General features: G+C 36.5%; 1 protein-coding gene across 12 annotated transcripts in view; it reads left to right on the forward strand.

The window, feature by feature from the left end:
- The window catches only part of AKAP13 (A-kinase anchoring protein 13), a 387549-nt gene that overhangs the window by 276246 nt on the left and 83509 nt on the right, over nt 1–27794 (forward strand). For 9 of the 12 annotated variants that reach the window (XM_077124122.1, XM_077124126.1, XM_077124125.1 and 6 more), the window contains 4 exons: nt 3175–3250; nt 9134–9270; nt 21698–22068; nt 24260–24313. In XM_077124122.1, coding sequence (XP_076980237.1) covers nt 3175–3250; nt 9134–9270; nt 21698–22068; nt 24260–24313 — 638 coding nt within the window. The remainder of the gene's footprint in view (nt 1–3174; nt 3251–9133; nt 9271–21697; nt 22069–24259; nt 24314–27794) is intronic. The other 3 variants (XM_077124129.1, XM_077124130.1, XM_077124133.1) reach the window with 1 other exon arrangement.

The raw sequence follows: 27794 nt of genomic DNA on the forward strand, positions 1-27794 counted from the left end.
CACTAATGTTTGGGCCTTTGATCCATTTTGGGTTAATTTTTGAATAAGGATATGGATCCTCTTTGATTCTTTTGCATATGGAAGTCCAGGTCTCCAGGCACCATTTACTGAAGAAGCTGCTCTGTCCCAGCTGAGTTGGCTTAAGTGCCTTATCAAAGATCAGTTATCCATAGATGAGAGAATATCTGAACACTTTATTCAATTCCATTGGTCAGTATATCTGTCTTTATGCCAGTAACATGCTGTTTTGACCACTGTAGCTTCATAATATGCTTTAAACTCAGGTACTATGAGACCTCCCACTTCACATTTCTTTCTTGGGATATTTTTAGCTACTCAGGATGCCTTGCCCTTCCAAATAAACTTAGTTACTGATTTTTCTATTTCTACAAAGTAAGTTATTGGTATTTTAATTGGTATTGCATTGCAACTGTAAATCAAATTGGGTAGAATTGATACCTAAACTGTAGTTAGTCTTCCAGTCCATGAGCATGGTGTGCCCTTCTATTTATTTAGGGCTTCCATGATTTCTTTTACCAATTTCGTGTAGTTTTCTGTGTATAGGTTTTTTTGTTCCTATTTATCTAGCAATTTCTTATAGTTTTCCTTAGTTAAATTTATTCCTAAATATTTTATTCATGTAGGTGCAATTGTAAATGGAATTTTTTTCTTGATTTCCTCCTCAGATTACTCGTTAGTAGTGTATAGAAATGCTACTGATTTGGGGTGTTGATCTTAAACCCTGCTACTTTGTTGTACTGATTTATTCACTCTAGTAGCTTTGTTGTGGATTTTTGGGAGGTTTTGACATACAGTATCATATCATTTGCAAACAGTGAGAGTTTTACTTCTTCTTTTCCAATTTGGATGCCTTTTATTTCTTTTTCTTGTCTAATTGCTCTGGCTATTAGCACTGTTATTCAACACTGTTGAATAACAGTGGTGACAGTGGGATATCCTTGTCTTACCTGTGTGTTCTTAAATGAATTTTGGTAGTTGTGTCTTTAGTGGAATGTGTTCATTTTATCTAAATTGTTTTATGTATTACCATAAAGTTGTTTATAGTGTTCCTTTATTATTCTTTTGATGTCTGTATAATCTGCATGTAGAATCTGCATGAGTCCCCCTTTGATTCATGATCCTGGAAATTAGTAACTCTTTTATGTTCTTGATTTGTTTAGCTAAAGGTTTAATGACACGATCTTCTCAAAGAACAAACTTTTTGGTTTCATTGTCTGTTTTATGTTTCATTGATTTCTGTTCTTTATTGTTTTAAAAAAATTCTGCTTTCTTTGGGTTAATTCCTTCTTCTTCTAGTTTCTTAAGGTGAAAACTTTGATCATTAATTTTGAGACCTTCTTTATTTTCTGATATAGGTATTTAATGCCGTAAATTATGCCCTAATCACTGCTTCGGCAGTATACCACAAACTTTTATATATAGTGCGTTTATTTTTATTCACTTAAAAATGTTTTCAGGGTGGGCCACAGTGGCTCAGCAGGCAGAGTTCTCCCCTGCCATGTCAGAGATCTGGGTTCAATTCCTGGTGCCTACCATTGCAGGGGGAAAAAAAATGTTTTCATATTGTACTTAAGAATTCTTTGATGTGTGATTTATTTATAAATTCTTAAATATTTAGGGATTTTCCAAACATTATTTTGCTTTTTACTTATAATACTCTTGCCATCAAAAGGATACCTTGTATGATTTTAATCCTCTTAAATTTGAGAATTTTTTTATGCCAAGAGAGATAATTGGTCTATGTTGGTGAACTTTCCATGTGTGCTTGAAAAGAAGATGTATTCTGTTATTGTCGGGTATAATGTACTGTATGTGTCAGTTAGATCAAGTTGGTTGATAATAGTTTCCAAGTTTTTATATCCTTATTGATTTTTTACTTGTTCTGTCAGTTACTAAGAGATGAGTGTCGAAACTGCCAAGGGTAATTTTTGAAATTATAACGTGTCAAATAGAATGAAAGTAGAGGGTTATAATGTTAAGGTGGTTCATAGTTGTAAAGTCTCATTCTTAATTTGTTTTTTAAATCTTGGGGGGTGTATTTGGTTTTTTTATATACTTTGGAATCACAGAGATATGGATTAGTGGTGGTCCTGCTGGCTGTCATGTCAGCAATCTCTCTGAGCCCGTTTCTTCTTCTGATAAATAGAGAGAGCACATATTTTATGTAGCTGTAGTAAATGAAATAACATGTCAAACTCTTAACATGGTATTGAGAGTAGAGTAGTTTCTGAATAGTAGGAATTATATTTGTTTTATTATTTAAAAAAAAAAAGTCAGCCATGACATCTGTTTTAGTGTGTAAGCTGCCAGAATGCAGTATACCAGAAATGGCATGGCTTTTAAAAAGGGAATTTATTAAGTTGCAAGTTTATAGTTGTAAGGCCGTGAAAATCTCCAGATTAAGGCACCAACAAGAGGTTAACTACACTCAAGAAAGACTGATGCCATCGGAATACCTCTTGTCAGCTGGAAAGGCAGTTGGCTGGGATCTTTGGGTTCTGGACACCTCTCTTACCTGTCTCTAGCTCTTTCTCTCCTCATTTCGTAGGTCTTCTTGTTTCTTGTTTCATGAAGACTGTCCCCCCTCCCTGGGGCTGTGTGAGCTCTAAAGCTTTTTCCGAAATGGTTCCCTCTTAAAGGGCTCCAGTAAGCAACCTCACCTTAAATGCCTGGAGACCTGTCTCCATGGAAATTATCTAATCAAAAGTTACCACCTACAGCTGGGTGGGGCACATCTCCATGAAAACAATTGAAAAGATCCCACCCACCCATGTAGAATGACGATTTAAAACTTGGCTTTTTCTGGGGTACACAACAGATTCAAAATGGTACAACATCAAATGCATATTTTAATATTTGATCAATTTAATCTAACTTCTTTTTTATTCTGCCCTTGGCCTGTATCATGCCCTTCCTGTTTGTATATCTTTTTCCTATTGTTTTTGCATGCCTAAATTTTATTGAGGTCTTCAGAGCCTGAACTGAGAAAAGGTTGCCTTGTGAGAAGTTTACTTCCTTGATACAATTTTACTCACCTTACAATAAAATATTAGAGAAAAAATAATGTTGGTATATGAGATACACTTGCAGCAGGTATAGATCATCCCACATTGCTTCACTGTGTGAAACTCCATCTGTTTTATTCTTCTTCAGATAAACCAAGAAAGCTGGTGTACAATAGAGCCATGCCCTGATGCAGCATCTTGTTTGGCTCCCAAGCAGAGCCCAGGTAAGCAGAGATTTTCCAACTTCCAATTTGCTTGAAAAACATCATTCTACTCTAACAACAAATCATTTTTGACCTAGAGATTTGTCCTTTCTTTAGCATGTCATGCAGTAAATCAGATTGGGAGGAAATGCATATGTAATTTAGGTTTGTAGGCATTTTGTCTCAGAATTGAAGGCAAGCATATGTAATTATCTAAATTTCATTTTAGTAACAACAGACTTCTACATGTGGCCCTATAATGTATTGATTCATCTGTGTATGCATCTGGGCTGTGCATATATATATGACATAGATTTTTTTAATCTGGTGAAACTGTGAGTATATATTATTGAGGACTAAAGTTGTCATTTTCAATTTTGGTTTTTATAGACTCCCTCCACACCCCTACCCATACCCTAACCCAAAAGCCCAAGCAATTTGATCTTTTTAAAGTGGTTTTTTTTAAAGCCCAATTAAAAAAATTTCGAGATCTCAATTATGTTTCCCAACTTTAGACCTAAGATTTTTATTTGAGGCATAGTTGATTATGAATCCTGGATCCTCCTGGTCTTGCAGGTTTCTTCCTTTTACTTCACAAACACATGCTCAGGAGCAATAGCATTAGACCAAGTAAGACTATATCTTTTTTATTTTATTTTATTTTATTTTTAAATACCAAAAACACCAAACAAATGCAGACATTCCTATTTTGATCATTCCATTCTACATATATAATCAGTAATTCACAATATCATCACATAGTAGCATATTCATCATCATGATCATTTCTTGGAACATTGTCATCTTTTCAGAAAACGAAATAAAACGAAAACAGAAAAAAAATTTATACATACTATACCCCTTACCCTTCACTTTCATTTATCACTAACATTTCAAACTAAATTTATTTTAACATTTGTTCCCCCTATTATTTATTTTTATTTCATATGTTCTACTCCTTTGTTGACAAGGTAGATAAAAGGAACATGAGACACAAGGTTTTCATAATCACACAGTCACATTGTGAAAGTTATATCATTTTACAGTCATCTTCAAGAAACATGGCTACTAGAACATAGCTCTACATTTTCAGGCAGTTCCCTCCAGCCTCTCCATTACATCTTTAATAAGAAGGTGACATCTACTTAATGCGTAAGAATAACCCTCAGGATAACCTCTCTACTTACTCTGTTTGGAATTTCTCAGCCATTGACACTTTGTCTCATTTCCCTCTTTCCCCTTTTGGTGGAGAAGGTTTTCTCAATCCCTTGATGCTGAGTCTCAGCTCATTCTAGGGTTTTTCTCAATCCCTGGATACTGAGTCTCAGCTCATTCCAGGATTTCTGTCCCACATTGCCAGGAAGGTCCACACCCCTGGGAGTCATTTCCCACGTAGACAGGGGTAGGGTGGTGAGTTTGCTTGCTGTGTTGGCTGGAGAGAGAGGCCACATCTGAGCAACAAAAGAGGTTCGCTTAGGGGTGACTCTTAGGCCTAATTTTAAGTAGGCTTGACCTATCCTTTGTGGGGTTAAGTTTTATTTGAACAAACCCCGAGACTGGGGGCTCAGCCTATAGCTTCGGTTGTCCACACTGCTTGTGAGAATATCAAGAATTCGACTTGGAGAAGTTGAATTTTCCCCCGTTCTCACCATTCCCTGAAGGGGACTTTGCAAATACTTTTTTATTCACTGTTCAGCTCTCACTGGAATTTATCGGGGCACCACTCTGGACAAACCAACAAAATCTCATGTCCTACTCAAGGATCCATGTACTTATGGTGTTCAATTCAGCTGTTTACATAAGTTATATTAGGAAATGCACTAGTCAGAATACAAATTTTGTACCAAATAAACATTTTTTGCTTTAGTCACACATAAGTTGAAATTTTAAAATGTTAATTGTCAAAGACTATATCTTTTAAAATCTCTTGGTGTGCTCTTCAATACCGAAGAAATACAAGATAGGAGCACTAGGATGAACAAAGTCCATTGGGTACGACCATATGTTTTCCTGCTCTTCCCCAACCATAATTTGTTTACATATACACAGTATATCATTTTAAACCCAAGTGACTAAATAGCATCTTAAAGAATACACATTCTGCTAGTTTTTAAAAAGCTGATAGTTCAGTACACAAAAGGTATAGCTAGGTTTTTATATGAGTTGTAAAATAGAATCATCTCTTGTAACTATGCCCACCTTCAAAGTTCTTTCATCACAGATACTTCTTGACTCACACATTGTGGGATAATGAAACCTTAACTCCATTAGGTACATTTGTCACATTCCTGCAGTGTGCTGACAGGCAGAGTTCTGGTTACATTATGTATATATTATTTCTAACTGTACCAGAACCCTTATGGGAAGGTACAAGTTATCCCATTTCACTGGTATGGAAACTAAGGCATGGAGGGATTAAATTACTTCTGACCTGGAATCGTTTTGCTTATTATTCAGACCTAGATTTAAGCCAGATCAGTTTAAGCCTGAAACTTGTCTTTTTGCCTTTGTTTATACCTTTATATGCTGCTCCCTATTTTAATAAGGGGGCATGTTGGAAGAAAGGATAGATTTCTTAACAGCCCTTATGAAATGGTTGTAGATTAGCTTTGCCTTTAACTGCCTGCCTCTCCACCCCCAGTGGTTTAAGGTCCTTCTCTCTTCCTAATCCCTTTTTTAACACACTTCCCTACCCACTCTTCAATGATCAACATTAGCAGAGCAGACTCTTTTTACCCCAGACTTAGTTAACGTCCCTCCTAGTGCTAGCTAGCTTTGATTTGTTTTCTGGGTGAGGTATTCCTGCAAGGGCTGTATCTATGTATATCACAATCTGCCCTGCGAATTTTCCTTTGGAATATCTCTGATCTGGTTTGTTTTCCAGTCTGGGATTTGAACATTATCTGTAAAACTGCCAGCTGGATAGCCAGCAGCAGCTCAGTATAGCAGCTGTAACAGCCCTTCCTTTTTTTAACTACGCCCTCTATTTTCCTCTCAACCATACAGTGGAGTTTTTGTTTTTTCCAAGTGGGAAAAGGAGAAGGAGTAGAAAAAGCATACCCACAAACTCCACCTAAATTAGTACATAATCTATGAAATAAAAAATAAAGCAAAACTCCAGAATACCTATGATTTCCAGTCTTTTAAAAGCAAAATAATTCCCATTGAAATAACACACTCAAGTAGTTTAGACCAAACTGAAATGGATTAGGATCATTTTTTTAACTGAAATATTTAATTAAATTTACTGTTTCAGATTATTTCACTGCCCTACTTGTATCCTTTTTGTACGTCTATGTTGAAATTTTCCCTTAACATGTCCGTTTCTCCCACAAGAATGGAAACTCTCTCCATGAATGCATACAAACAGTAAATGTCTTTTTCATTTGGATAGTCCTAGTACTTAGCCTAGCCAAATGCCTAATGAATAGAAAAGATTATTTTATTAACTGTTAATTCATGACCTATACTGAAGCAGTAGCCCCCAGTCCTCTTCCTCTAAGCTACCAGCTGACTCAGGGTAAGTAATTTATTAAGTATCAGTTGTTAATTTGTTAATTAACTTAGATTAGAAAACTTCCTCCCATTATCTCTCAACACATGCAAACTCGCATGTGCGTGACAGACATATATATAAATGCAGTTGTTGTCCAAGCATAGAATCTGAGAATGAAAAGAATCATTGGAAACTACCTAGTCCAATCTCCACTTCTTCTCCCTTTTTGTATACAGCTTTTCTGAAATATCTTGACGAAGTCATTCATCCTCTGCCCCAGCCTTTCTGGTGAACTGACATGTATCACTTTGTGAAACTGCCCATCCTGTTGCCTAGAAGCCCTGTTAGAGTGAAGCTCTACCGTAGCTCCTCACTAGACTTGTTGTGCCTTCTGTAACAGTGAAAGCTAGCCTATTCACTGTTGCTCATTTGACAGAAGTTTGTAAGCAAAGTTTCTTCACACTCCTCTGCAATATAAATATATCTCAAGTGTTTGCCATGAATGTATTTCTGTTTCTCAGTGTTCTCATTTAAATGTATTATCCAGGAACAAATGCATTCCTTACACGTACTGGTGGGTTTTTTGTTTGTTTTTTAGTTTTGGGGGGTTTGAGGGTATGCGTGTGTTTTATATGTTTTTTTTTTTTTTTTTTTTTTTTTTTTTTTTGCAATCACCTTTCACTGACAGCTCCTCTTAAATTTTCTTTCTTCCCAAGTCACCAGGTGGAGTTCTCATCAGATTCTAGGTAGCCAGGTTATCGGTTCTGCCCCTTGTCATTTAATGTCGCCTGCAGATTTCATAAGCATGCATATGTGACTGTTCAAATACACATTAAAGTCTTTACTAGAATGGAGTTGCATCGCTCTTGCCTTCAAGACTTCTTGAAGGAGAGTGACATCCACCCACTAATTGACTCTTTTTTGGATTCTTGGTTTCACCATCCGTAACTCTCTTTCAATGTGTGGCTTCCCAGTCACTTGTCCCTTTTGTCCACAAAATTAGTAGGAGAGAATGGGTTAAATACCTTGCTAATTTTAAGATACTGTGTTTTGGGGATTGTTCTAGTTTGCTAGCTGCTGGAATGTAATATACCAGAAACAGAATGGCTTTTTAAAAGTGGGAATTTAATGAGTTGCTAGTTTATAGTTCTAAGGCTGAGAAAATGTCTCAATTAAACAAGTCTATAGAAATGTCCAATCTAAGGCATCCAGGAAAAGATACCTTGGTTCAAGAAGGCCAGTGAAGTTCAGGGCTTCACTCTCAAGTGAGAAGGCACGTGGCGAACACAGTCAGGGCTTCTCTCTCATCTGGAAGGGCACATGGTGAACACGGCATCATCTGCTAGCTTACTCTCCAGGCTTCTGATTTTATGAAGCTCCCCAGGAGGCATTTTCCTTCTTAGTCTCCAAAGGTTGCTGGCTTGTGGATTCTCTGCTTCATGGTGCTGCAGCATTCTCTGCTCTCTCCGAATCTCCCATTCTCCAAAATGTTTCCTCTTTTATAGGACTCCAGTAAACCAGTCAAGACCCACCCAAATGGGTGGAGACATGTCATCACCTAATCCAATTTAACAACCACTCTTGACTAAATCACATCATCCAGGGAGATGATCTGATTACAGTTTCAAACATACAGTATTGAATAGGGATTATTCTACCTTTATGAAATGGGATTTTGATTAAAACATAGCTTTTCTAGGGGGCATACATCCTTTTAAACCAGCACAGGGATTCTTTGATGTACTGATGTAATATTTCTTCAAGACCTACTTCCTCTGGTTCACCATTGTCCCTATCCTTGTAATTGAATGGAAAACAGATCTGAAATGATGTGTTTGTCTACTTCAGTACGTTATTTCCCGTGTGAAATCTATTTATGATAGGAAACATTAATTATATTTTGTTACTACCCAATAGAACCCTTAAGTTTAATTCACTGATATACTTTTTCAGTATGCTCCCTTTGCCTTTTATTCTGTTTTTTTTCATAAAGTAACAAGTTGCCAGAAAGACCTAGTTTTGAAGTAGAGGTTAGCCACAACTCTATCGTGTAGTTTCCTATTAATGGACTTCATGGTGGGAAAAGAAAATAGAGGGTGAAAAAAAGAGCATTGCCAGAAGGAAAACATTAGCAGTTCAATAGCTAAATGTAGGTGTAATTATGATTCTAAGTAAATACTTCTTTCTGTACCTGTGGTGTAGATGGCAAACTTCTAGATGTACTGTAGTAACTGTCAGTCTAGAATAGGAGTATCAGAGCTGAAAGCTACCAATTTGATAGTGTGTCCTTTAGATCTTCTTAATGTTAAAAAAAAAAGTAATAAAATATTTGAGGTCAGTTGCTGAAATGGAAAGAAAGTGAATTTTAATTTTTAAAAAATACTGGTTGCATAAATTTTCTTTTTCAGAGAGTGAGAACTTCCTAGATGTTGGACTGGGCAGAGAGCAGGCCTCATCACAAGGTGCACTTAAAAGAGAATCTGGGAGTGAGTCTGACCTCTTTCATTCACCCAGTGATGAAATGGACAGCATAATCTTCTCAAAGGTATCACCTCAAAATGTGTCTCTTGCTAGTAAAGTGTGGTTCACCTAGCCTTACAGGTCCGTTGTTGGGTTCTCACATGATTTTATGGGAGTGTACAATGTTTCCTTTTGAAGAAGGAAAGTCTAAATGTCAGGGGCTTAAAAAAAATAGTCATTGGTTGTTTTAGTTTCTGCAAAATCAGGGCTGGTGAACAAATTTTGAACCTCATGTTGAAGCTGAAAAAAATGGAAGTTTCTGTAGTCAGATGATAGTGAACACTCTACAGTGGGCAGGAAGGGACCACAACTCAGACTATATGATATCATGTCTATAAAGTAACCATGGAGTTGTTTATGTGTTTAGGCCTAAAGCTTGCTGCTGCACTTGGTGATATCACCCCTCTCATCTAGCCTGCTTAAATGGGACTTTCTAGAGCTCTACTAGGGAACCCAAACTCTCTTAGTGAATAGTTCATGCACATAAGTTACCTAGTGTTTGCATATAATTTCGGACTGTGTTTAAGGAGGTGGGGATGGGGGCAGTCTGCTTTCTTTAGCTTGTTTTTGTTACCTAGTTGCGTTTAGCTCTGTTTTGTCTCTTAAGAAGAATAGAGGGTTTTCCCTTAGCAGAGACAGCAAATCGTACTCACTTATATGCCACAAGTGATTTTCTTATTACTAAGGGGATGAAGGACAGAAATACTGTGGCAGCTGTGAAGAAGTCTATTCCCTCTCATTTTATGACTTTCTCTGGAGAAAGTGGTGAGAACACTGCCGTGTGGTTTATTCAGTTATCCTAAATAATGTGATGGTGCTGTTTTATAAAAGTTAGGATGTAAGAATAAACGTTTATGTTCTAGAATTCTGGTTTGAACATATTTAAGCCTCTGTGACTATACTCTTACTCTCAGTGTCCTCCTTTCGTTTTTGTCCAATGACTCTCACGTACCCATTTGGCCTTCCCTAACTTTTTTCTACCTTGTTGCTTTTTCTTGTGCTCACTGTCTTCCAGAAGTCCTTGAAATGACTTATGGAAGAAACTTAAATATTTATTATTATGGTTACTGATAGTGAATTTGAACCAGGGATTCTGTAAAGTAAAAAAATCCACAAGTTGGAAAAATCTGCGCTTCTCTGAAGTTATGTAGGAAGAGGGAAAGCAATATGATTGCTTCTTTTTAATATCAGAATTTGGGGGATTTCCACTGTGATTTTGAGGTTTTCATTCTAAGGACTTCTAAATGTCTCTTGTAATTCCCCAAAGGAATACCATATTGAAGGGTACAGGTCTCAAAAGACGCATTGCTTTTGTCTGATGTAAACAGATTAAATGTTCTAAGGTCAAGCTTTAAAATGAGAGCTTGATAATCACTGAAATGGCATCATCGATATATGGGGATGTATGTTTAAAAATTTTTAGATTAAAACGTTTTTTTAAAGAAAATTGAAGAGCCTTCAGTTGGAAGCACATGCTCACTACCTCCGAGGTGTCCCTGGATGTTACCTATCTCTGCAAAATGATATTAAATATGGTCACTGAATTGAATAGTTTTCTTGGCTAAAGAAAATTAGAAGTTCCTACATTTTACCTTGTTACTCCATCAAAAACCTTGGTGTTCTAGTTTGCTTGCTGTCGGGATGCAACACACTGGAGATGGATTGGCTTTTAATAAAAAGGGATTTATTTTGTTAGTTCTTCAGAGGAAAGGCAGATAACTTTCATCTAAGGTTCTTTCTTATGTGGAAGGCTCAGGGTAATCTCTGCTGGCCTTCTCTCCAGGCCTCTGGGTTCCAACAATTTTCCCCAGGGTGGTTCCCTTCTGCATCTCCAAAGGCCTGGGCTGAGCTGCAAGTGCTGAGATGAGGTATGCCGAGCTACTTAGGTTGTGCTACGTTGTGCTCTCTTGTGTAAGCACCAGCCAATTAAGTCAAACGTCATTCATTGCACTAGGCACTCCTCCTAGCCTACTGCAGATGTAATCATTAACAAATGAGGTTCATTGTTGTACCATTGGCTCATGTTCACAGTAACAGAACTAGGTGCCTTCACCTGGCCAGGTTAACAACTGACTCTAACTACCACACTTGGCCTGTGCTAGATTTGGCTATTCTTTCAGAATAACTAGAAAGATGCAGTTTTTGTTAAAGTGATGCATGTTCCCCAAATAAATATTTACCTCTGTATCACACCAGAGTGCTTAGGGAAATCTGAAATGATGAATGTGCTTTCACCTTTCATGTGTGCATGAAAATGTCTAAATGCCCTGGGACAAGATCAAGAGGTTTTTATTTCCACCTAGCCAAAGTTGTCTTTGACCAGGAGTGGCTTGGCAATAAATCTAGCATTAATAAAACCAGAGGCCTTCAAAAGAAAAGAAAAAGAGAAAAAAAAACACTAATATTTAAAAGGTGCAAAAATCGAGAAATTAACTGTTATCTGGAAAAACTAGAGAAATACAGCAAACTAACCCCAAAGCAAATAGGGGTGAAATAACAAAGCAGAATTTAAACAGTTAGATAACAATAAAAAGAATCAATAAAATCAATGGATCCCTAGCTAGGCTGACAAAAAAAGAGAGAGGATGCAAATAAAATCAGAAATGAGATGGGGGGTCATTACTATGGACGCTGAAGAAATAAAAAAACTCATAAGAGGATAATATGACAATTATATACATGCCCACAAACTAGACAACTTAGATGAAATTGACAAATTCCTAGAAACACACAAACATGCTACACTGACTTGAGAAGAAATGGGAGATCTCAACAAACCAATCACAAGTAAAGACATTCAGTCATCAAAAATCTTCCTTCAGGGCGGGCCACGGTGGCTCAGCAGGCAAGGACGCTTGCCTGCCATGCCAGAGGATCCGGGTTCGATTCCCGGTGCCTGCCCATGTTAAAAAAAAAAAAAAAATCTTCCTGCAAAGAAAAGTCCAAAGCCAGACAGCTTCACAGGGGAATTTTATCAAACATTCCAAAAAGAACTAACACCAGTCTAGCTAAAATGCTTCAGAAAAATTGAGGGAAAAGGAACACTGCCTAACTCATTTATGAAGCTAACATCACTCTAATACCAAAACCGGGTAGACTCTGTAAGAAAGGAAAGCTACGGGGCCAACTCCCTAATGAATATACATACAGAAATTCTCAATAAAATAGCAAATCAAATCCAATGACACCTTAAAAGAATTACACACCACAATCAAGTGGGATTTATACCATGAATGCAAGGATGGCTCAACACAAGAAAATCAATCAGTATAATGCAGCACATTAATAAATTGAAAGAGGAGTATCACATGATCATCTTGATTGATGCTGAAAAAGCATTCAGCAAAATTCAACATCCTTTTCTGATAAAACCACTTCAGAAGGTAGGAATCAAAGGTAGCTTCCTTAATAGGATAAAGAGGATATAGGAAAAACCCATAGCCAGCAATCATACTCAATAGTGAGAGACTGAAAACCTTCCCCCTAAGATTAGGAAGAGACAAGGATGCCCTCTGTCACCACTGTTACTCAATATTGTACTAGAAGTTCTAGCTGGAGCAATCGGGCAGGATATAGAAGTAAAAGACATCTAAATTGGAAAGGAAGAAATAAAACTTGCATTGTTTGTGGATGACATGATACTGTAGTTAGAAAATCCTGAGAAATCTAAGACAGAGCTTCTTAAGCTAATAAATTCAGCAAAATGGCAAGATATAAGATTAATGTGTGAAACTCAGAAATTTTTCTATATGTAAGCGGTTACCTGAGGAGACAGCTAAGGGAAAAAAATTACTTTCAAAATAGCTACCAAAAAATTAAGTATCTAGAAATAAATTTAACAATGGTTGTAAAGGACCTGTACACAGAAAACTACATAACATTGCTAAAAGAAATCAAAGAAGATTTAAATAGGTGGAAAGACATTCCCTCCTTATGGATAGGGAGGTTGAATGTAGTTAAGATGTCAGTTCTACTGAAATTGATCTACAGATTCAACACAATACCAATAAAAATTCCATCAACCTACTTTGAAGATTTGGAAAAGCTAGCTAATCAAATCCGTTTGGAAGGGAAGGAGACCTCAAATAGCTAAAGATATCCTAATAAAGAAGAACAAAGTGGGAGAACCAACACTTCTTTATGTTAAAGCTTATTGTAAATCCACTGGTCAAAACAGCATGATACTGGCACACAGATAGAAGTATTGATCAATGGAATCGAATCAAGAGTGTGGAAATAGACCACCAAATCTATGGTCAGCTTATATCTGACAAGGCCCCAAATCCACTGAACTGTTACAAAATAGTCTTTTCAGTAAATGGGCATGGGAGAAGTAGATATCAATAGCCAAAGGAATGAAAGCGCACCCTTACCTTACACCCTATAAAAAAATTAAAGTGAGTCAAAGACCTAAATTTAAGAACCAGTACCACAAAACTCCTAGAAGAAAATATAGAGAAACATCTTTAAGACCTGATAACAGAGATAGCTTCTTAAACTTTGTACCCAGAGCACAAGCAATGAAAGAAAAATAGTTGAATGGAAACTACCCAAAATCAAATGCTTTTGTGCCTCAAAAGACTTTGCCAAAAAAAAAAAAAAAAAAAAAAAGACTTTGCCAAAAAGATGAAGCAACAGCCAACTCAATGGGAGAAAATATTTGGAAATCACTTACCAGATATCAAAATCATACAACTCAACAACAAATGAACAAACAACCCAATTATAAAATGTGCTAAAGATATGAATAGACATTTTCTGAAGAACTGGTTAAAAAGCACATGAAGAGAATCTCATTTTCATAGCTGTAAGGGAAATGCAGATCAAACTACAATGAGAGACTACCTCACACTGATAAGAATGGCTGCTGTTGAACAGGAAACTACAAATGTTGGAGATGTGAAGAAATTGGAACACCTGTGCACTGTTGGTGGGAATGTACACTGGTACAGCTGCTCTGGGTATAAACTCTGGAAGACAGTTTGGGAGTTCCTTAGAAAACTAAATATCAAGTTGCCCTGTGACCTGGTGTTCTAGTTTGCTAGCTGCCGGAATGCAATATGCCAGAAACAGAATGGTTTTTTTTTTTTGCATGGGCAGGCACTAAGAATCGCACCCAGGTCTCCAGCATGGCAGGCAAGAACTCTGTGACTAAGCCATCATTGCCTGCCCCAGAATGGCTTTTTAAAAGGGGAATTTAATAAGTTGCTAGTTTACAGTTCTAAGGCCAAGAAAATGTCCCAATTAAAACAAGTCAATAGAAATGTCCAATCTAAGGCCTCCAGGGAAAGATACCTTGGTTCAAGAAGGCTGATAAAGTTCAGGGTTTCTCTCTCAAGTGAGAAGGCACATGGCAAATACCATCAGGGTTTCTCTCTCATCTGGAAAGGCATGTGGCGAACATGGCATCATCTGCTAACTTTCTCTCCTGGCTTCCTTTCATGAAGTTCTCTGGGAGTAGTTCTCCTTCTTCATTTCCTAAGGTCAGTGACTAGTGGACTCTCTGCTTCTCGTGGCTGTCATTCTCTGCTCTCTCAGAATCTCCCGGCTTTCTCCCTAACGTTTTCTCTTTTATAGGATTCCAGTAAACTAATTAAGACCCACCTGGAATGGGTAGAGACATGTCTCCACCTAGTCCAGTTTAACAACCACTTTTGATCGAGTCACATCCCCAGGATGATGATCTGATTAAAATTTCAAACATATAGTGCTGAATAGGGATTAGAAGAAATGGCTGCCTTTACAAAATGGGATTAGGATTAAAACATGGCTTTTCTAGGGTACACCCATCCTTTCAAACTGGCGCACATACAATGGAATATTATTCAACATTCATAAGAAGTTCTGGTTCATATGACTACCTTGAAGACACAAAAGGACAAATATTTTATGATCTCACTGATGTGAAATCATTAGAATATGCAAACTCACAGAGTTGCAACCCTAGAATTTAGGTTACCAGGGTCTTGGCTGGGGGGTAGGGAATGGGGAGTTCATTTGTACAGATTGTTTTTTTTTTTTTGGACTGATTGTATAGTTTTGAAAATGGATGGTGTGATGCTAGCACGATATTGTGAGTGTATGACAGCGCTGAATTATATATGTGTTCTAGTTTGCCAGCTGCCAGAATGCAATATACCAGAAATGGAATGGCTTTTGAAAGGGGGAATTTATTTAACAAGTTGGTAGTTTACAGTTCTAAGGCTAAGAAAATGTCCCAGTTAAAGCAAGTTTATAGAAATGTGCAATCAAAGGTATCCAGGGAAAGATACCTTGGTTCAAGAAGGCCGATGAAGTTCAGGGTTTCTCTCTAATCCAGGAAGGCACATGGTGAACACAGTCACGATTTCTCTCTTGACTGGAAGGACACATGGTGAGCAAGGCATCATCTGCTAGCTTTCTTTCCTGGCTTCCTGTTTCATGAAGCTCCCTGGGAGGCATTTTCCTTCATCTCCACAAGTCGCAGGCTTGTGGGCTCTCGTGGCTATGTCGTTCTCTGACTCTCTCTGAATCACTTCATTCTCCAAAATGTTTCCTCTTTTATAGGACTCCAGAAACTTGATTGGTTTACAGAAATGATCTAACTACAGATTCAAACATATAGTATTGAGTAGGGATTATTCTGCCTTTATGAAATGGGATTTAGATTAAAACATGGCTTTTCTAGGGGACATACATCCTTTCAAACCAGCACAATATGTGAAGTGGAAATTTTAGGTCATACATATGTTACTGGAATAAAAATTAAAAGATTAAACATAGGGCTGTATAACACAGTACCTGTTGTAAACAATGGATTGTGATTAACAGTACAATTATAAAAATGTTGTTATATTTTATAATAATTTTATAATAACTTACCACACTAAGGCAGATTATTAATAATAGAGTGGTATATTGGAGAAAAAATACACCCTTAATATAAACTATGAACTGTAATTAATAAAGCAACTATAATATTCTTTCATCATTTTACAACTATACCACACTAGTACACACTGTTCATGATTGGAGAGGGGATGACAACATAGTATGTTTTACATGATTTTACCATAAAATTTCTCTAATAAGAAAAAAATTTTTTTAGGAGATGCAGATACTTGTACATTTCACCCTTTAACACTTAGAGTTTACTTTTTGTTTATACCAAGGTGATTTTCTTTTGTTTCTTTTCTTTTTTTTTTAAATAAGATTTGCATGTGATGAGGTCCACATTTTCAGGGATACTGTTCAGTGACATGTATTTCCTCAGTTTTGTAATCTCAGCCTCTATCAATTATCAGTTTTTTTAATTTCTTATTTTATTTTGTTTTTAAACATGAATTATTACCGCCATCCAAATGATTGTATGAATTTATTATTTTAAAGATTTATTAGAGCAATTGTTAGGTTTATAGGTAAATCATGCAGAAAGCACAGACTCTTCTATACTCCCTATCACAAGCAGTTTTTCCTGTTATTTTGCATTAGTGTAGCTACCTTTGTTACAATTTGTGAAACAATATTATTATAATTATACTATTAACTGTAGCCCATAGTTTACATTAGGGTTCATTCTTTGTGTTGTATAATGCTGTTTGTTTTGTTCCTGGTAACTTGTATTCAACTATTATTTGTAAGGTGTACTCAAACTGAATGAGGGTGGGCCTTGATCCAATAATTACTGAGTTTCTTACAAGTAAAGGAGATTGGACATGGGGGGAAAAAAGCCATGGGGAGAAGGTGGAATCCAGAGAAAGAAGAGGACATGACTATGTGACAGAAAAACCATGGAACCCCTAGGGTTCCAGAATGCCACATCTTTGGAGAGAAAGCATTGTCTTGCTGATACTTCAGTTTTGGATGTCACTGTTCTAGTTTACAAGCTGCCAGAATGTGATATACCAGAAACGGAACAGCTTTTAAAAAGGGGGAATTTATTAAGTTGCTAGTTTACAGTTCTAAGCCTGTGAAAACATCCCAGTTAAAGCAAGGCTATAGAAATGTCCAATTTAAGGCATCCAGGGAAAGATACCTTGGTTCAGGAAGGCCGGTGACATTCAGAGTTTCTCTCTCAAGTGGAAGGGCACAAGGTGAACATGACGATATCTGCTAGCTTTCTCTCCAGGCATCTCGTTTCTTGAAACTCCCCCAGGGACATATTCCTTCTTCATTTCCAAAGGTCTCTGGCTGCATGGGCTCTTTTGGTTCTCCTGGCTCTCACCGAAATGTTTCCTCTGTTAAAGGATTCCAGTAAACTAATCAAGACCTACCTGGAATAAGTGGAGTCACATTGCCCTGTAATCAAAGTTTAATACCTACAATTATTGTATCACATCTCCCTGGGGATAATCTAACTAACCAAGTTTCCAACCTACAGTATTGCCTGAACAGGTATTAAAAGAAAAGACTGCCTCCACAAGATGGATCAGGATTAAAATACGGCTTTCCTAGGGCATAAAATCCTTTCAAGCCAGTGCTGTCTCCTATCCTTAAAACTGTGAGCTAATAAATTCCCGTGGTTAAGCCAACTCATTTTATTTTAGCAGCTCAGAAACTAATATGCAAGTGGTATCTTGTGGGTTTGATTTGCATTTTCTAATAGCTAATGATGTTGAACATCTTTTCATTTTCTAATTCAGTCTTAATAGATACCTGTAAACCAAAGCTTACTTATAAAAGAATGTTGGGTAGTGGACCTTGTACTTAGGTGGGGAATTAGGTTTTGGCCATCTGCTTATAAGGCTAGAAATGTCACTTAGTTTTGATTCCATGTGAAGCAAATATCTTAAGCTGATGCTCATGCCACTGTTATTTAAAATTATTTAATTAGCAGACATTTTTAAAGTAAGAGATTTCTGTAAAGAAAGACTGACACATAATAACAACTCTTAAGAGGTACTTCAGATCTAACTTGGGATGTTGTGTTGTGTATCTGAGGCACAACTTTTTCTTTAACTTTTCATTTTAAAATACTTCCAAACTTGTAAGATAATTACAAATAATATAAACCCCCATATCCACTGATTTTAACATCTTGCCTTATTTGCCATGTCATTCTATCTATCTATATCTTTCTGTCTCTTGTTCCATTTTCTGAACACTTGAACATAAGTTGTATATGTCATGCTTATAAACACTTAAAATTGATATGTACATTTCTTAAGAACAAGGATATTCACTTATGTAACCATCTTAAGTATATTTATCAATTCAGGAAATGTAACATGGCTATAAAGCTTACAGTCTATATTCTAGTTTTTTCAAATGTCCCAGTAACATCCCTTTGAGACTTTTCTCTCCATCTTCTTTGCTAGATCCCATCTAGGATCATGAATTGGGTTTAATTGTCATTGTCTCCTTAGTTGCTCTTTCTTTTATTACAGTACCCCCATCGTCTTCTATTACTAAAACTTTTCCAGCTCCCCAAACACTAGCCATAGACCGTTTATGCATGAACTCCCATGCCTCCTACCTCTGGTAACCTGTACTGTAACTACTGTCTCTACGAGCTTGCATATTCTCCAGTATTTTCTTTGTAATTACTAGGAAGGCATAATTTTTCCCCCTTCTAATATATGAATGGAAAAGCATCATCTCCCAAACCTGGTACTTGGGTAATAGTTCTCACACTTTGTTTTTTAGAGTAAGTCTCTAACAACTTCAGCACTAATAGAATCAAGGATGAAAAGGAATTTCAGACGTTTTAAACTTTTCTAAAAATTCAAGGTTTGAAAAAGCCTGATTTTTTTTCCTCTGTCATCTATGATTTAACTACTCATTAACACCTTTCAATGGTCCTTGTAATGATTTCTAACTTTTTTAGACCTGAAGATCCTTTATTTAAGTCTTTCATCCTAGATAGGAAGATGATGTCAAAAAGTGACTTATCTGCAATCACATACCTAGCTATTAAAAGGTCATGACTATATCCCAGATCTCTTGATTTACAGTTAGGCCACTGACTACTTTTTATTCTGTGGGGATAATGTAAGGGCATGATGAAGCTGGTAAACTCTTTTGAGGACACTTAAAAGTCTTGCGAAGAAGAATTTAGAGCTTGTCTTAGTCTAGGATTTAAGAAAACTTCATTTGTTTTTGCTATTTAACAGTTCAACTTAATCTTAACTTCTGAGTTTTGTCCCATTTTCCTTTTGAAAAACAATCCCCAGCTCATAATGAGAGTTAAAAGCTACAAAAATACTTGAGTGTAAGAATATTATGCTATGGAAATGCTATGTTATCAGTAATGTAAAACTGAAAAAACCATGTAGTTACGATGAACAGCCTCCTGACCATGTAGTTTTAATAAGATCAGAATTGAAAGTATATCCAGGAAATGTCGTGGCATATGTCAGGAGAAAGGCTGTGTTAAGAATATATTCTAAGCAAATTTCTCCTTTTTAAAAATGTGTATAACAAGCCACCACAGATTTTTTCATTGTCCATTAATGTCTTAACAAAAGGCTGAATACTTGTTGTATAAGTTCAGATCAATACCCAAAGAGATAGCAGGTCCAGGCGATGTCTTGTTCTGCGTGATATCTTTCTAGACTGGATGCCAGAGTGAAGGAGTGCCTAGCCTTCTGTCAGGGAGTCATTTCCATGTTGGAAATAACTGACTTCTAAGAAAAATACATCAAGGACAAATGGAAACTTTAACGCAGAGCTTTATTTCCTTTCAAGTCTTTCTTGTGTGTTTTAGAACAGGTTTGCAACACATTTTATTTTACTGATGCCCATTCTCTATGTCTCTGAGTTGTTAAGAATTAGAAATTTGGGAAGCTAAGACATCCTGAAAATGTCCTCTAATGTGGATATTCATGACCATTTACATTTTCCCTTTCTGTATGTGGAGAGCAACCCTATGGGTGAGAATCCTTTTGGATGCCCAAGTCAATCCCTCAACTTCAAAAGACAAAAGTCAGTTTTATTTTAAAATAATAACTACCCCCAAAAAATAAATGAAAATAAAATTAATAATAATAGTTCCTCTCCTTTGGAATTTACTTGATGAAAGTTTTGTTTTGAGGTCTTTTTGATTGCTGTCTTTGAGATTTCATCCTTGCAGCGTTTTTGTAGAGATGATTGAGATAACCGAATAGGACAGTTTGATTTAAAATCAATTCACATCCTGATTCTGTCGCTCACTATCTGTGCACTTAGTAGAGAAAATCTGTGCCTCAACTGCCTGACCTGCCCAGTGATTCCTTTGTGTCTTCTTTCTCTGTCTCATCCCTTACACATCATTTAAAAGGCAATTATTCTAAGAAACTGGGTCCTGCAGAGTGAAAATATATATATATATATATATATATATATAGTATTAGCTGGTGAGATCCAATGAAAAAGTATAAAGAATGCTCTTAGAAGATAGTGTACTTTTGAATTGTTGTATTAAACCTTTAGAGAGACTCTTTTTATACAGGGTTTTTTTTTCTGAATTCCAATGCTGAAAAGAACCGTTAGTTCTCATAACTTTTTTTATTGTTGTCTTTTGCTAAGCGACTATTAATTCACTATTAATTAAAACATTGAGTAGGCTGGTTAATTAGGAAGATATTATGAAGAAAAAAAAAATCACAGAATGCTCTTCTCTATTCCCCCGTTCCCTACCCATTAATTGTACAAAATGAAGATAAGACAGTGCCCACATCTGTAACTGAGAGTGTCTTCATGTTTTTATTTATCTTGGTATCTCTTAGACACTTTTATTAATCTTTGGGTCTTTTGGATACCCTGAAGCTCATCTTCTCCCACCCATCAGATTATGTGTTCTGGTGTCTTTCAATAAGTAAGGAATGTCAGGCTGCTGGGATGAAAATTGCACAATTCCTGTTAGGTTCTAGAGATTGACCAGAGAAAATACATCATTGCTTTTTGCCAGAACTGATCATTTTAGATATTATTTGGCTTAATGATCCTCAACCAATCATTAGTGAAATGAGAAACAGGAACAGGTTTCTTCCATTTAGATATTCATTCTAAGCTGTGAATGGAGTTATAAACTACTCTACATTTCTTACAAGGCCTCTAAAAACAGTCTAGAATTATTCTTTTAGACTATGTGCATTGGCATATTTTTCTTGTAGCCAGGCAGATCACCTTGTTCTCAGGCAGCAGAAACCCCAGAGACAGATGGGTTCCTTTCATTTCAGTTTATGGCATTGACTGAAAGAACTGAACCTAGTTAGATATTTTTTTCCTCTGTAGGAAAGAAAAAGAGATGCACTTCTAGCTGAACTAACGTAAGAGGGTAGAAAGAGGATACACCATTCTTTTACTGGCAACGATGGGGATTTGACTCTAACTCTGATCATGCTTCAAAAAAAAAAAAATTGTCTTTGGAAGCCAAGTTATGATCTTACCCATCTCAGACCCATCATGAAGCCATTGGCTTGATCTGGAATAGGTAAGAGGTAGTCTTCTTGGTGCTGCCATTTTCAACTGTATGTTCTTTTTCTCCATTACAGCCCGAGGAAGAGCAGTTGATCTGTGATATCACTGGATCCAGTTCTTCGACTGATGACACAGCTTCCCTGGATCGGCATTCTTCTCATGGCAGTGATGTGTCCCTCCCCCCAATTTCAAATTTGAGCAGGGGTAAAGATCAGCAGAGCTTTGAGGGCTTCTATGGCCATGGGATAGGAGCGGAGAGTCGAGAGAGTGAGAGTGAACCTGCTGGCTCAGGTGAAATGGAAGAGGAGGAGATGGACAGCATCACTGAAGTGCCTGCCAGCTGCTCTGTCCTGAGGAGCTCCATGCGTTCACTGTCCCCTTTCCGGAGGCATAGCTGGGGTCCTGGGAAGAACGCGGCCAGTGATGCAGAAATGAACCACCGGAGGTGAGATGGATAGCTGTTTGTTCAGTCTCTCACTGTCTACTTGCTTTTGAAAAGTTTTTGGTTTAAAATTGGTAAAAGATTTTAGGAGATTCCATGGTTTAAATGAAAGAATCTGGACTTTGGGATCAGCAAAAACTATGTTCAGACTCTAGCCCTGTATAACTTAACACGTAGATGACCTTGGACAAGTTACTTGATCTCTCTGAACTTTAATTTTCTCATCTATAAAATTCTTGCCTTTTAGAATATTTGCAATAATAAAATGAAATATTTTTGTCACATAGTGGGTGTTTAATAAATGATAACATTTATTCTTACCAGATAAAAAATTTAATTTAAGAAATAAACGTGAAATGTTTTAGTCTTAACACATCTCAGCTTTTCAAAGTGCTTCACAGGCATTAAAGCCATTGGCTTCAAATGCATAAGCTTTTGATGAAGGCTAAATTACCAAAATTTCAATCCTCAAGAGAACATAAAAATCATTGAGTATCATTACCCATCTGCTATTTTCCCATGAATCCTGTGTTCTTTGGGACTTTCATCAGTGTGACCAGTCTTCAGTTTGGAGGCTGGCTTTGAGACTATAATATGGATCTGGCTTCAGTGATGACCATTGGCTGCCTAAATGAGTTTAAGTAAGTGGTTTTGCCCTAAAGAGCAGAGCGCCATGATGTCTGCTGTACTTACAAGGGTGTACTTACTTCAAAGCTACTCTTTTAATGAGGAAAAGCAGCTAAGTAGTGAGGCTGACAGTTGTGGCCCCTTCCCTCGCCCACCTTTAAAACAATTTCTTTGACTATCTCAACTGGAACAGTTTATTTGTTTAATTCCTGGACTTCCTTGTGATATTATAGCTTGAAATTTATGTAACATAATCTCATTACTTGCATTCATTTATTCTTTTATTAAGCAAACATATTGAGAACACACTATATGCCGGACACTGTTCTAGGTTCTGCACATGGCAAAGCTCTTGCCTTCATGGAGTGCACACTTTCTAATCGACTAATCTTTTCAGGCTCCTTTAATAATACATTCCCTTGTGTAATGTTTCAGTCCTCCCTATGAGTCAGGTGATATTGTTCCCATTTTTACAGATGAGAAGATTGGTGTAGACAGATTGTCACTTACCCAGGGTCACTAAAACCCAGATTTCTGGACTCTTAGTCATGAACTTCTAAGATTCCATGTCTTTCTGTGGTGAGGTTCAGGATGCTGACCTTAAAAATAAGTGTTGTGCTTTATCAGCTAGGTAGTTTTAATATAGCTCTGAAATCCTGGATTATATGAAAAGCAATGTCTAGAAGCTTTCTTTCCCCACTCTATTCATGCTGTACATTTTTTTTTAAGAATTCACCCCAATGAGAGCTATCAGATCATAGGAAATGATCCCTACAGCCAGAATTCTCCTCCTGAGGCAGGGGTAGCTCCTTGAGAAGACATACATGTGCTTGATGGTAACAGCATCAAGGAAGCATGGCTAATTTCGTGCATAATCCATTTTTCTTTACAATTCACCACAGATCTCTTTGCCCTGACTTTGATTTCAGAGCTACAATTGACTTTATGGACCATGTAACTCAGGTGAGGAAATTGAAGCTCAGATTAAATGATTTGTCCAAGAATACCTGATGACTGACCAGAGATTGGATCCTATCATCTAAGTTATTTATATTTTCAATCTGTATAAAATCATGGCATCTCATATTTGGACTTAGTATATTAAGTATATCTAGTACCTCTGTTCTAGTAACACCTCTGGAGATAATGGAATGAGAGTTAGGTTTTAATTATCACTTTAATTAGTTTGAGTAATTCTTAAAGTATCATCTGAATATGGTGAAACCTGAATTTTTAAGTGTTAAAAACCTTTTAAAACTTTGAATGGAATTTTTTTTGCCTGATCTTACACACTTTAAGTGATTTTTACTTTTAAAATCTAATAAACTTCATTCATTATTGTCTGATTAACTTCTTGAAGCAAAGAGGAAGCAAAGTAGTACTCCGCAGAAATTGCAGGCCTTTTTGGTTCTGATATTTTTCTTATTTCACTTTCTTTCATTCCCTTATTTCCTATGCTATTTCTCTTTGGGGGTTGTGTCTCTTCCAATTGTGTCAATCTGTATGTTTCTTGTAGTAGCATTTTGTTTCACCTGCGACACTGACCTCTTCCACCATTCATTTTCAGTTCAATGCGAATTCTTGGGGATGTTGTCAGGAGACCTCCCATTCATAGGAGAAGGTACAGAGTTCACTAACTTGACTAATCATGTCACCCTGAGCATATACTAACAAACATCCCATTCTGCTTAATCCATGAGTAGATACTCTATTTTGTAATAATGTCGTGCTTACTTCAGGCAGATAAAATAGTTACTTATTAATTGGTAATGTCCATTTTATATGAAATGGTTTCTTAAATCTGAATTTTTTTTCTTACTCTCTTATTTTTTTCAAAGTTGAAAATATTTTTTCCACATTCAGATGACTGTGATAACAGCTCTCTCTAAATTATCTGCGTTGTTGCTGATCTGGTAGACCCTGGGAGTACTTTTCCTCCCCCTCCTGAGGAAAAAAAGAAAAACCAAAAATACTTGTGTGTGTGTTTGTGTTTGCAGGCCCTAAAATATTTCCAACACATTCTTTAATAATATGGTGAAAGAGTTTTTCCTAGACCACCCAGCAATTTCCACTCCATTGTTCATGTAGTCATTCCTTAGAGCAAGTGAGGGTCCTTAGCTGACCTCTCAGGAGCACTCTCAGTTTTTAATTCCTTAATTTTTTACAAGGTGAAATTTTAGCACTGAAATAAATTATTTATAAGCTGAGAAGTAATTTCTAGTCAGAAAGTGCCAGTTTGTTTTAAAATTTCCAAATATTGAGTTTGTTTTACTTTTATAGTTCAAAAGTCTATAGTGAACTTTTATTTCACTGTTTGGAAAAATATGAAGAAATCAAAAAAATGGTTGTCATATTATTGTTAGCCTCCCATGTTAAGACAGTTGTAAAGAGCTATTTTTAAGTACAAGCTGAAGTTGTTTGTTGAGAAGGGACAAACAGCTATTTTTCTCACTCTCTTTTTCACATGAATGCTTCCTTTAATTCCAGATTGTAGCCACAAAACTGAGCTCAGATTCAAGTATTCTCATGAATCTCAGATAATCATAACTCTGATGAGGTTGCTCTTCAGTGGAAAAAGTTGGTAAATGCCAGTTCTTTTAGCTTTTTTTCATAGAAGGTACTTAAAGCCTTTGTAAATGTATGTCTGGCTTTCCATTAAAACTCTTGAATATGAATTTATTAAATATATACACTTAATGGCAATGTGGAAGATGAAAAGTTGCTGGATGCAGACCAAGTAATATATAGATAGAACTGTCATGAACAACCCCAGTTTATACTTTCACCTTTAGTCATACTTCTGTAGGAAGAACATGACAAGTCTCAAAATAAAGCCAAAGAATCATTAAATATTACTAACACTAACTTAGAAAATTAGGCTGTTCTAAAAAAATACTCTTAATTGTGAGAAAGAAGTGAAAGGGGGACTTTCAGAGAAGCTTTTTAAAAAAGCTAGACACTGTCCCTCCCAGAGGATATTACATGTTATTGTAGTCAAGGGTATTCAAGAAAAGGTCTTGATCATCCTGTCATATTTTGAGGGTAAAAGAGGTGTCAAATCTGTAGAAGGAGATTTTTTTTAACTTTTTTATTGTATAATATAACATATATACAAAGCACAGAAAGGGAAAAGCAGTAGTTTTTAAAGCACTCTTCAACAAGTAATTACAGGACAGATCCCACAATTTGTCATGGGCTACCATACCATCATCTCAGATTGGAAAAATCTGTAGGAAATACTAGCTGCTCCAGAACATTGAAGGCTAGAAGGAATAGATATTTTTTTTATCATCACAATGGGCTTTCTTTTCTTTTTTGTGAAGAATAAGAGATATACAAAAAAGCAATAAATTTTAAAGCACATCACAACAATTAGTTGTAGAACAGACTTCAGAGTTGGGTGTGGGTTACAATTCCACAGTTTTATGTTTTTATTTCTAGCTACTCTAAAGATACTGGAGACTAAAAGAAGTATCAGTATAATGATTCAGCAGTCATAACTCGTTTTTTAAACCCTACCTTCTCTGTATAACTCCACCATCACCTTTGATCTTTCTCCCACTCTTAAGGGTTATTTGGGCTATGCTCATTCCATCATTTTCGTGTTGGAAGAGGCTGTCGATAATATGGGGTAGAGAAATAGATCTAGCTGGAGAGGCTGGCCCCTGTAGATTTCAGGACTTATCTTGTCCAGGGACCCATCTGGAGGTTGTAGGTTTCTGGAAAGTTACTCTAGTGCATGGAACCTTTGCAGAATCTTATATATTGCCCTAGGTGTTCTTTAGGATTGGCAGGAGTGGTTTTGGTTGGGGGTTGGCAAATTGTGATAGGTAATAGTGTCTAACTTAGCTTGGGTAAAGAGTACCCTCCAGAGTAGCCTCTCGACTCTATTTGAACTCTCTCAGCCACTGATAACTTATTGAAGGAGATTGTTTTTATAAATGATGGTTTGGCTGTGTATGATCATTTATTTGATATGCCACTGTCTGTTTTTAATAAGAAGTTGGTTATTTTAGGTATAATATGCATTTTTTTTGGCATGGGCAAGCACTGGGAATCGAACCCGGGTTTCCAATGTGACAGGTGAGAGAACTCTGCCTGCTGACCCACCATGGGCCACCCAATATGCCTTTTTTTTTTTTTTTTAACATTTTTGGAGATTTTAAAACTAAGTTAATGATTTCCAAGCATGAATTTCTGAATCTCCTATGTGTATTTTAAAATATGTGAAGACTTGCTTGTACTCACATAATTATAAATCAGTCTTATCGAGTGAACCAGAAATACAACTATGATTTCTGATTTCTGTTTTTGCACTTGTGAACTTTATATTAATTTAATCTAATTTTAAATATTTATCCTAAATTATTTTTAAATGATATTTCTTTAAAGAGTTACTTTTAGGAGAGCTTTAAGGGTTAAGAGCTATAAGGGTAACTCTATTGAGTCACAATCTCCCTGTTTCTTTCCTCTGCCAAGAATCCACTTGTCCAAACAAAACAAAAGATATTCAGTGTCTATTGACAGTCAAGATATTTTGGATGCATGCAGGCCTTCACACCTGTAAGATTCAGGAGGGATCTGACTGGTTTTACTGTTGTCTAGGATTTCTATTTTTTATCCCCCTTATGAGAACAAAGGCATCTTAGAATTTTAAGACCCAAATAGTAGCAGTTTAATTTTTAATGATAGCTTTTGCTATCCTAAACCCTGCTCTCTCTATGTAGTTCCCCTTACAGATTTCCTGATATTTTTATCTGGTCATTTCTTGAACATGTGGTACCTACTTAGCATTTCCAATCCCAGATTTTCTGTCCCCACTGCTTGAGAATATATTTATCAGTGCTAGCAAGGAAGTAGATGATCAAATGACTTTTTCTTTCTTATGGGGGAAATGGATATGAACCTGAAATTTAAAAGATACATCAAATTCCTTTTCTTAAAAGAAATTAATCCCTTCATTAGATTAAAATGCAAGGAAATGTGACTATTGTTATATGCTTTATCTTTAGCATATAAGCCCAGTGAGTAGGATTTGAAGATGGATATGAGTGTTGATTGGGTGCCAGTATCATGAAGGGTTTATGAATTGTCTGTTTAGG

This window comes from Tamandua tetradactyla, chromosome 12, assembly GCF_023851605.1.
Source record: "Tamandua tetradactyla isolate mTamTet1 chromosome 12, mTamTet1.pri, whole genome shotgun sequence".
Lineage (NCBI taxonomy): Eukaryota > Metazoa > Chordata > Mammalia > Pilosa > Myrmecophagidae > Tamandua > Tamandua tetradactyla.